At 34.6% G+C, this 11,189-nt stretch overlaps 1 protein-coding gene across 1 annotated transcript; it reads left to right on the forward strand.

The window, feature by feature from the left end:
* Window positions 1-2,365: 2,365 nt before the first annotated feature.
* On the forward strand, window positions 2,366-10,111 carry LOC123535572 (uncharacterized). The gene is made up of 6 exons (XM_045318265.2): window positions 2,366-2,494; window positions 4,127-4,241; window positions 4,637-4,722; window positions 5,105-5,207; window positions 9,000-9,127; window positions 9,979-10,111. Exons 2-6 carry the CDS (start codon window positions 4,127-4,129, stop codon window positions 10,006-10,008), a joined length of 462 nt encoding a protein of 153 aa, XP_045174200.1. The 5' UTR covers window positions 2,366-2,494; the 3' UTR covers window positions 10,009-10,111.
* The last annotated feature ends 1,078 nt before the right edge of the window (window positions 10,112-11,189 follow it).

Raw genomic sequence — 11,189 nt, forward strand, 5'->3', positions numbered from 1 at the left:
GGAAATTCTGTACGAAATAATTACGTTTTAGAGATTTTGGCTCGGCCATGTCAAACGTTTTCATTTATGAAATAAACCAGCGTGCTTATGAGATTTCAAATTCACTAATATATTCCTTGATTTTCTCAGTTTAAAAATCTACAAGATACGCGTAATTTATCCCGTTTAAGTACGGCATCACAGCTTTCAAGTGATCTCAATTGGAATTGCAGACATTTAGTATATTTCGAAAGTTGATCATGGAACTATTGTATCTGCATATAAAATGAAAAGTTTTGTTTCAACAGTTTTTAGCTCAACCAATAATTTATTACAACTGGGCTATACAACTGTTCCTGTTCTATTTGTTACCAGTTACTTGTAGCAGAGCGACATTGGGCTTTAAACAGCATTTGATTTTATCATACTTTTATCACATTTACATAATTATAATTCCTGATTTGATTGAATTCAAACTTTACCAAGAATATTTAATGACATTTTTACTACAGCAAATCATAAACGGGAGAAAAACAAACATAAACAATAAATTACAGAAGTGAAATGCTCCCCCATCCTGGTTTAGAATTGCTGCTTAGATGTTACGTGAAATCATCTCTCTGTAATCTAATGGCCTAAAAACCTTTATTACCGGCTCGGAGAAACGCATAGTGGTCAGAACAAATAGAGCCTGTTACCTTCGTATTTTCGACTCGGAGTTCCATCAGTTAATTGAAGGAATTGAAAACGCCTGGTAGAACTTACAGAAATTTTCAAAAGATCTGGTTCTCTAATATTACATGCTGAACGCCATTTCTTGAATGTTCAAAAGAAAACTCATTTTCTTTCCGTTCTTACGTTAATTGATAACAAATAAAATGTGTTTAAATATCTATTGTCGGCAAATGTAGTTACAAAACATTAAACGTTGTGCTAAATCTAGATCAAATAAAATTTGATACGACTGTCAAATAAAAGCAAAATTATATGAAGTTTTAACTACCATAAGCAGTATTGAACTTAATTTACTTGCACGATATGGGTCAAAGTGTATACATCTGTCGCATAAATATTAAGATCTAATTCATTATGTTAATGTGCTTTCTGAGAGGTGTTCCGTGCGTTTTGTCAAGACATTTTTGCACTTTTTTTGCATTTGTCGCATGTCCGTCTGTCTGTCCGCTCGCCTGTCGCCCTACCATCTTTAGCTTGTCCACTCTTCATTCCAGCCAGATTTCAATGAGTGCTCACAGGAGTGGATAGTATTAAGCCTAGTTGTGCATATCCTCGGCACAATTTTTCGGATTAATTATCGTGGAGTTATGGTCCCTAACACTTGTGCTTTTTTAATAAAATGTGCCCGAACTACTTCACCTACGCTATTTGTGGCACTTAAATGAAACTTCGTGCTAAATAACTGCACCAAGCTTAGTTGCATTGAACTGCGTTTTCATTGAATACAATTTCTGTTTCTTGTGTACTTAGTATCTTATACTTGTAAGGCTGAATACTTTTGAAATTAAAATAAATTAATTCTACCAAACTGATATAAAATGGTATATTAAGAATTATTACATACTCATTTAAAAACTCCGTTCAGTTTCAATGGAACCCGAAACGTCAATATTTTTCGATATTAACGTTCAAAATTCATATCGGGTGTGTGACGTCATTTGTGACGTCAGTTTTATATATGCCGTCGCGTTTAAAAGTTCTTTTAACAACGATATTTACAATTTTACTCAGGCTTAATAACAAATTTGAATAATTTGTATAATAATTTTAAGGGTTGATGCGTATGTAATAAAAAGATTATTAGATATGCACTCGTTCTATCGCGGAATAATATTGCGCTCCTAAAGTCGCGCAATATTTCCACTGTATATTTCTCGATAAAAATCTAATAACCTTAGCCAGATTGTTTTAAAGTAGTAATACCTATTTGAATGGTTCACTTGTTTTGTGAAATTCAACTTTTTGTTAAACTGTAAACAACATAATTATCACAAAATAAGCAAATTAAATAAATAATTACTACCTATTACAACTAAAGGCATTGTTCAAAACACGGGATTGAACAAAGACAGGGTTTTGTGTTAGCCTTGTTATGAATTGCATCTTAGAAGTAATAGCAATTTACTGCTTCGACCAACGTCGTCGAAAAGTTTAGTAAGTAGATGAATCAGATTAATTGCTACAACAGTTTCTGCATTTTCAATTTATTATAATGAAACATCAACATGTCTCGATAAAACAAGGTTATGATATATGAGAATCTTACAAAACTCTCATTGTGTTTATTACGAGAGTTCTGCTAAGTGGACACAAAAGGCCTGCGAGCAGTTAATAATCAACGCATACATTTTGCATCTATTTAAAAAGCTTATTAATAATAAACCCGTCTCATGAATATTAAGCAGAATATTGAGAACGTTCGAACGAGAGACCTAAGAATTTCTTTTGTGTTTTCACTTTGACTTTGAAGTTGGATATTATACAACTGGCTTAGTAAAAAGTATGTGCATTTATTTTCGACAGTACTGTCATTATCTATTTTTCAAGTGAAAATATTACATTGAAATACTTTATCTGCTGATTTTACAATGAAAATAATTGTATTTAAATATATTTTTCACTGGTAGAGAAATACACTTAAACGCAAGAAATATTTATCATAATTAAGTACTTGGGAAATTCTGTCTTTTCACTATAATAGTATTTAGTTTGCTAATTTTACAACAAGACATAAAGTTACATTTTCTATATTGTCATATCATTTCGATAGCACAGCATCTTATCTCGATCGATCGACATATTATCCCGCGCGTACGACATTTTATCTCGAGCGCCCAATGTTTTATTTCGCCCAATATTTTATTTCGCTCGCATGGCATCTTATTTCGATAGCATGACATCTATTCTTGAACGCATGACATCTTGTATGATCATATGGCATCCGGTTTCAAGTGCACGACGTAATTATGTCATGTATGTCGAGCGCTAGAGATGAGTTAAATTGTGTGTCCTACACATATAACAATATGAACGCCTTTTCAAAGACAGTGTAAATTAGAACTAGAGCTTTCATTATAGGTGATTCATACACCCTATCAGAAGCCTGCTAAATAATGTTCATTGTATCCTCGTGTGTCTCTTCTAGTGTCATTTCATGCACTGGTGGGCACTTTAATAAAACAAGCGACTTTCCGCAAGCCATCTGGATTGCTTCATCAATACCACAAGCGAGGTTTCGAAACCAAAGCGATGAGAGGCAAGTGACCTGAAGTCAATGACCTTAACTACTGGGCCGTGGAGACCCCCTCCCCTGTCAAATACACTGGACCGTTTGAAGTGTTGGGAAAACTTTCGCTTGTACTATAAACAGTCCAACGGATTTTCAATGTTGTATATTGTTAAAGAAATAAATTACTGACACAACGATTCGTCAACTAAAGGCGGCTGTGTGGACAACACTCATTCTAACTCGCATTACAAAGAACACTGTCCATAGCCAACTTGGGGTGAAAAGCAAGCTTGTTTTCATATGACTACTACATTATATACGTATATACGGTCTGACCTCTGGTATGGTCATAAGTTTCATGGGAATTCGTGTGCAACAGAAGCGTATTTCTTCGTATTACATCAAAATTTACTCAGTGGAGTCAAAGTAATTGTAATTCATTCAACACAGAGTTATAGTTATTCTGCTTTTATTGTCACCATACGCGGTGTACATTTAATTAAACTTTGAATCATTGGAGTTAAATTAATTGCCTTAAATACATGTATTTAAAACTGAACAACGAGTAACAAGAAGACAATTTATCATTATTCATTTGGAATATGTATTGAAAAACAACACCATAGCATTTGCTTAAATAGGCAGAGAAAATACTGAACATGTCAAATTCATTCAACAGCAATACATGCTCCTGAAACTGTGATTAAATCACGTAAGGCTAAATTGGTTGCATATTAACAATAAAGGTACATTTCAAAATTTAAGAAACGCTATCCTGTCTACCCTGAGGTTTATATGTAATGGTATCTGTACCAAAGTGTAACTTACAAACATGACATGTGCTTTCAGCTAGAATGGTCATTGAAGTGTTAAAAAGTCTTGCTTCTCTTATTCTTCTTACAGATGTCCCGATCAGTGAGTTTCGCGTTGCTGGTCCTAGCCGGCATTATACCTTCCATCTCTGCATGCACGTGCTTATTCCACAATCCTCAGCAAATATTCTGCAAGGACGATTTTGGTACGAATACGTTTGTTTTTTAACAGTTAGTGGGGAATAAATATTCAAAGAGATTTTAACTTGAATATAATTTTCGTTTTTTTTATAATTACTTTCTAATGTTAATGAAACGGAAGTTTCACATGACTTCTCGTACACAGTGCTGTAATACTTTTTGGTCCATTTGGATCGAGATGTTAATACACTGTTATTTTGTAAAATAGTTCCGCTTAATTTAAGCCGGCTGTACATTTTATTACCTTAAATGAACAGAAAAACAAACTCAACTAAGTCTGCCCTTAGTTTGTTTCCAAAGGATCTTATAATGGATTTTATACAAAATTTTATTGTATCAAATATTATCTTACAACGAATATATCAAATGTAGATAATATATATACAGTTTGCGTTTGTAGCTGGTGCGTTTAGGATTGAGGACAACGGAACAGTTATAGACGGTATCAGAGTGTATGAAGTGGACATGCTAGCTATGTATAGAACTGTAAAATATATTACTATACTTTATCAAAAGCAACTTATGGTGAATGTGGTATCCTAGGAGACAACTTATAGCCTAATTGTCCAAACGATCTTCTTATCTGTACTCTTGAACGTACTTGCCGTTGTCCACCACGCTAAAAATCGCACCATTTTGTTAGAATTTTAGTTCTTTTAAACAGAGAAAATATCATAACATTTACTATCAATAGTTTGGTTGTTGCAAATATTTTTCCTTTGAGGTCCGTCGTTTGACCCGAGGGGATACCGCTGTAGCTTTCCTTTGTACAAGTGTTTGTATTTACCTTATATTATTGTACATATAGCGTAAGAGAATTTGCTCACGTTATTGTACAGTGCTATTCATATAAGAGTTTATTTTACAGGTTCCAATTAAAAATCTGGATACAGAGAAGTTATATGCCCCCACTGAAATTGGGGCTGGGTGTGGAGTTATTTTGAACCCAGATGCATACTATGTTGTCTCAGGTAAACTTTTTTAAAACATCTAAATAGCATCATCTTTTTACAATTGTTTAGCGATATAAACGACGAAGTCTGCACGAAGCAGTAAACACAATATCTAACTGACTAGAATATCACGCCGTAGTCACGTTACATGACACCCACCTAGTCACATACTGACACTGGGCAGACATGTCCGGAAGCTGCTAGTACCATATTTTACATCTATGGTATGACACGGCCATGGAGCAAACTTAGCGTCCTTCCTATAACACTTCTACGCATAGTAAATTTTAAAACACCTTAAAACAACTAACCATTGTACGTGTTAAACGTGTTAGGCCTAACACACGCCCCTGAACAAAGTTCACGGTCTCCACACAGTCAAAAAACAAAGTCAGTTTAGTGAATTGTTTGTCCTTTCTACAATGTGTTAAATATTGAGGGATTTAAAAATTACTTTGAACGAATGATCAGTGAAATATACTACTTGTACCGACGATTTAAGTTCCAAGTCACAGTCAAACTTTGGATCGTAATCAGACAGGTCATTTGTCTTGTACTAGTAATTCTTTTAGTATAGTTATAAAATAGCACCTGCTCATTCTAAAAGATCAAACATCTTTTCTCTGGTCTGTTATTGTGTTATGTATGAAGTATTTCACAAACGATCTGTGTAAGATTATGACATGCCGTTACCAAGATAAGGTTCCAAGGGCAATGTAGAAATAAAAAATCCTTATATATTTCAGATAGGTTTGTTCGCGCGATCAAATTATTTTTGATTGTGTGTATATTTGACATAGGTTTGCGGAAGAACGTGGTTGTATCCTTTGCAATGGGCAGTGAACTCTTACATTTACATTTTCAACCGGAACCTTCGAAGAGAAACTGATTAATTGCAATTAAATACATTCAGTAAAGCTCATATAGCGAATCGTTTGAGACGGCGGCGGAAATTTGTTTGTAACGAGAGAAGTTTGTGAAACATGTACGCCCCCATGATGTGTTGTCCCATTATTAGTCCCGCTTTCACAATGACATTGACCTGTGACCTAAGAATTCTCAAAAAAGAGGTGTCATTAACTTCATAAATCCAATCATGCTATCATGTTTGAAGATACTAGTGGTTCTCAAGTTATTAAGCAGAAAACGGTTTCCAAAGTTCATGCACCTCTGACATTGACATTTGAACTGCTGACAAAAAAGAAAAGGCATAATCTACTTTATAAGCCCAAATATGCTTCAAAGTTTGAAAATCCTGTGTCAAGTGATTCTCAAGCTATGGGCGGGAAACCTTTTACAGGTTCAGTTCCCTATGACCTTGACCTTTGAACTGCTGATTAAAAAACAAAACAATAAAGGGCATCTTCTTTATAAGCCCAATCATGCAGCCAAGTTTGAGGTTCTATGTCGTGTGACTTTCAAAGTTATTGAGCAGAACCTGTTTTCAAGCTTTAAGCCCCTCTAACCTTGACCTTTGACCGACTAACCCCAAAAACAATACAATTCATTTACTTGATAAATCAAATCATATTGTCAAGTTTAAAGGTCCTAGGTTGAGTAGTTGTCAAGTTATTTGATGGAAATCGTTTTCAAGGTTTGGGTCCCAGTGACCTTGACCTTTGACATGTTGCCCCTAAAATCAATGGAGGTCATCAACTTTAAAAGCCCTATCATGCTATCAAGCTTGAAGGTCCTGTGTCAAGATGTTTTCAAGTTATTTGACAGAAACCTTTTTCAAGGTCGGGGCCCCTGTGTCCCTGACCTTTGACCCCCAAAACAATACGGGTTATCTACTTTTTAAGTCAAATCATTCTACCAAGTTTGAACGCAATTGATTAAGTGGTTCTTAAGTTTTGGGGCGGAAGCCGTTTTTAAGGTTCGGGCGTCTGTGACCTTGACCTTTGACCTACTTACCACAAAAGTTATAGGGTTTATTTATTTTATATGTCCAATTATTCTATCAAGTTTGAAGATCCTGGATCAAGTGGTTCTCATTTTATTTGGCGGAAACCGATTTCAAGGTTCGGGCCCCTATGAACTCAACCTTTGGCCTACTGACCCCAAAAATAGAGAGGTCATCTACTCTATCAGCCTTATCAAAAAATGGTCCTTGGTCATATAGTTCTTAAGTTATTGGGCGAAACCATTCACTCTGCGGACGGACCGACCGACCCGACCGACAGGTACAAAGCAATATATCCCAGTTTCTATTGAGGGGGCATAATAACTGAAGTTTAAAGTATCCTTATGACTAACAGTTTGTTAAACATTTGAAAGTTATCGGTCTGATTGGTATATGTCGTTTACTCACACTGAAAATTAATTTGGATAAAACTTTTTGTATTTAATCTCAAACAGTTATGCTTAATTGGAACATCTATTTGATTATTTGTGATACTATGAAGATCATAATTCAAATTCTAATAATTTTATTTACAAATCTCTGGACTTCAACGATGAAGTTTCAATTTTTCAGTTTGTTATATTATCTTATTGTTAAAAGGTTATCTTTAAGTGTCTGAGACAATTTATTATATGTTACTCTCTGATAGGTGTGTTATTGCATATGTAATGATCTACGTCTGAGACATGTTATCATTACATTTGTCTATGTAACTCTCTGATAGGCCTGTTATTGCATATGCAATGATCTACGTCTGAGGCAATTTATTATACGTTACGCTCTGATAGGTCTGTTATTGCATATGCAATGATCTACTTCTGAGACAGTTTATTCTACGTTATTCTCTGATAGGTCTGTTATTGTATATGCAATGCTATACGTCTGAAAAAAATTTCTGTACGTTAATCTCTGATAGGTCTGTTATTGCATATGCAATGCTCTACGTCTGAGATATGTTATCATTACATTTGTCTATGTTACTCTCTGATAGGTCTGTTATTGCATATGCAATAATCTACGTCTGAGACAATTTTCTATGCGTTACTCTCTGATAGGTCTGTTATTGCATATGTAATGCTCTACGTCTGAGACATGTTATTATTACATTTGTCTATGTAACTCTCTGATAGGTCTGTTATTGTATATGCAATGATCTACGTCTGAGACAATTTATTATACGTCACTCTCTGATAGGTCTGTTATTGCATATGCAATGCACTATGTCTGAGACATGTTATCATTACATTTGTCTATGTAACTCTCTGATAGGTCTGTTATTGTATATGCACTGCTATACGTCTGAGGCAATTTATTATACGTTACTCTCTTATAGTTTTGTTATTGCATATTTAATGTTCTATGTCTGAGAAATAAAGCACCTGGGGTCTTTCCCTCACTTAATTCATCAGAAATAAACAAAAAATGTGTTACTCCTTGTAAGGAAGATTTCGCTAAAAGAGTTACTATAGTGATTCTTGTAATCAACAAAAAATAAAGAATAGCAAAATTCATATTTGAAATATATGTGCCTTATATCCGAGCCTTTTCTATCTTCGAGTTCAAGTATTCGAATATTTAAAACGTGGTTTTTCCTATTGAGTTTTTATATTTTACTTTATATCCAAAAGTACAATGTATCGTATATATAAATTAAGAAATAATTTATAGCAAAAGAGTGTTTTAACACTATTTATGCACGATGGGCGGTTATACGTCGGGCGTAATAATTATTTGTACGACGTATTACCGCCCGAGTGTATAAATAGTGTTAAAACAACAAAAACTTTGACGTCACAGCACGTTAACGTGACGTCTTTCTAGTGTAAGCGTGTTTTAACAGAGACAAGCATATTAGAATAATAAATACTCACCTTAAGATTTGTTTATACCTCTTCGGAATGTTTCAGGATATTACTATCAAAAACCTGGTCAGCTCACCCAAATGGGAACCAGCACATGTTCGCTTACGACGTATTTTCCTAATAATCCAGTGCCTACTTATCTCCCTCCTGATTGTGACACAACAGAGGTAGAGGTAATAAATGTGATTATTACATACTTAAGCTTGCTCAAAAAAAGGAAAAATCTGATTTGGTAAAGCTTTTTGTAATGAATACGTATCGCAACGTATTTCCTGCCAAAATAGAAACCGAATATAAGATCTTTCATGCCTGTCTGTGTAAGGACAATGTTTTCCCAACAAGAGGGACAGTGGAGAATGTCGGTACTGCTGTTCCAATGGTTTGTCAGAAATGCTTACTCATTTTGCTTTCTCCTCTTACTTTTAATGCGTTACAAGATTTTCAAACATATTGTGAATTATTTCGTGTTGGAACTATGTAGCTATATGTAGGATTGTGACGTCATAATACGACGTCACAATGCGCACGTATAGCTTAGAAACGATAAGATGATCTACCACGTAGACAAATGTATCTTGCCCTGCTAGGTAGGGGAAATCATGATATAACATTCAAATTAATTCAGGTAAATTTGAAGTTCGTAGCTGAAAGGACAATCATGGGAGTTATTTTTGTATGTTTGTTACTGACACCATGTGCACCTATCTACATTTTTATTGTACTTAACTATGCAGGCTTTTGTTTTTACACGTACAATGAATTTATCCGTTTAAGTACTGATATCCTTATTACTTCATACTATATAAAATGATGTGCAATAATATTATTGTTAGCTTCTGCTACTGTGTCATCGATTTCCTGACAGAGCCTAAGTTTTACTTGTAAAAAAATTGTAAAATACAAACACAATATTATCGAGAAAGAAAAAATATAAAAGCCGATTTCATATACAAAATGTTCAATAATCATTTACAAAAAATACTGGCCGAATTTATTTAGATTATTTTCTTCTTATTTGTTTCAGATCAAGTCGGATAGGCTAGTTATATCCTAAGTAAAATGATTTTTCCAGAGATGTGTAATGCGGAAAAGACCGACTACAACTTGCATTTAATTATAATGCTTTGTGGGAAATATTAAAGTAAAATATGTTCGAACTAGCTGTGTTTGGCGATCAAATTGTTCTATTATATTCAAAAATTAAACATTGCAACTGCACCTGCATGTGATAATGTCTTGCCCCAAGGAATACTATATCATGCATGTAAAGGGTTGAACAAACAATAAATAGTAAGAACTGTAGACCCCCTGTAGGCATTGAGCACAGTAAAATCAGCCTGAACCACACAACGCAAAGTAGGTCAATACTGAAAAGAAACTGTAGCGGAAACACAACATACGGGAAGCTTATGGACTCTCATAACCACCAACAAGCACTTTTTAATTTCTGTATGAGAGATACAACAAACTGGGATATAATAAAAAGGGGAGGGAAATGGTAAGTAAATGGGAGGGAGTACAAAAAGGGTGAGGAGTCCAGGGAACTAACATCATCAACATTCAAAACAATATACCTAACATATGAAAGGAAACGGACAGAAAAAAAAGTTGAAAATAGGGGCGCCTCACAGCGTTCCATGACATGTATGAAAGTATATAACGCGTTTTGGCATACAAACTCCACACTAACCCTACTTCAAATTAGCTACATAAGAAAGTGTGAATTAAGTAACTCCGAACCCCCAGAGATAAGATAAGAGTCAATCCGAGGTAACCGTATCAGTACACCAATGTACTCAGTAGTATATCAGAAGTGAGATTACCAAGAATATAACTTTTACGGGCATGACTAGGCAAATTGCAAGAAAAAAAGCCAATAACTCCGTCCGTTTTAAATTTAGCCGGAAAGCATCACGGAGTCTCGCACTTGAGTAGTCATGGCATAATCAAATAGAAAAGTGTAGTGTCTGAGCGTAGAGCGGCCATACATAAAACATGCATTGTGCTTTACGATTTCTGCATTGTATCCTCTGCTAATATATTTTCTAACAGTGGTAACATTTATTTAATTTAAATAAGCATTATGTGTAAGTTTTTGGTAGTTTATAAACAGTAAACCAATACGAAGTATGTAAGACCAAGTCAAAAAAGTGTTTTAAAGTGAGTGTGATAGCGGTTACCTTTTTTGCAAGATAAAGCTTTTGATAATTGAAATCCTCTAACTTTCCACAAGCT

This window comes from Mercenaria mercenaria, chromosome 17 (assembly GCF_021730395.1).
Source record: "Mercenaria mercenaria strain notata chromosome 17, MADL_Memer_1, whole genome shotgun sequence".
Taxonomy (NCBI): domain Eukaryota; kingdom Metazoa; phylum Mollusca; class Bivalvia; order Venerida; family Veneridae; genus Mercenaria; species Mercenaria mercenaria.

Excerpts from the sequence above, each read along its gene's own strand:
- LOC123535572 (XM_045318265.2), top strand. The coding sequence starts at position 4,127 with ATGTCCCGATCAGTGAGTTTCGCGTTGCTGGTCCTAGCCGGCATTATA. Across the intron at positions 4,723-5,104 it reads TGCTAGCTATGTATAGAACT|GTTCCAATTAAAAATCTGGA; the intron begins GTAAAATATATT and ends TTTATTTTACAG. Across the intron at positions 5,208-8,999 it reads TGCATACTATGTTGTCTCAG|GATATTACTATCAAAAACCT; the intron begins GTAAACTTTTTT and ends GGAATGTTTCAG.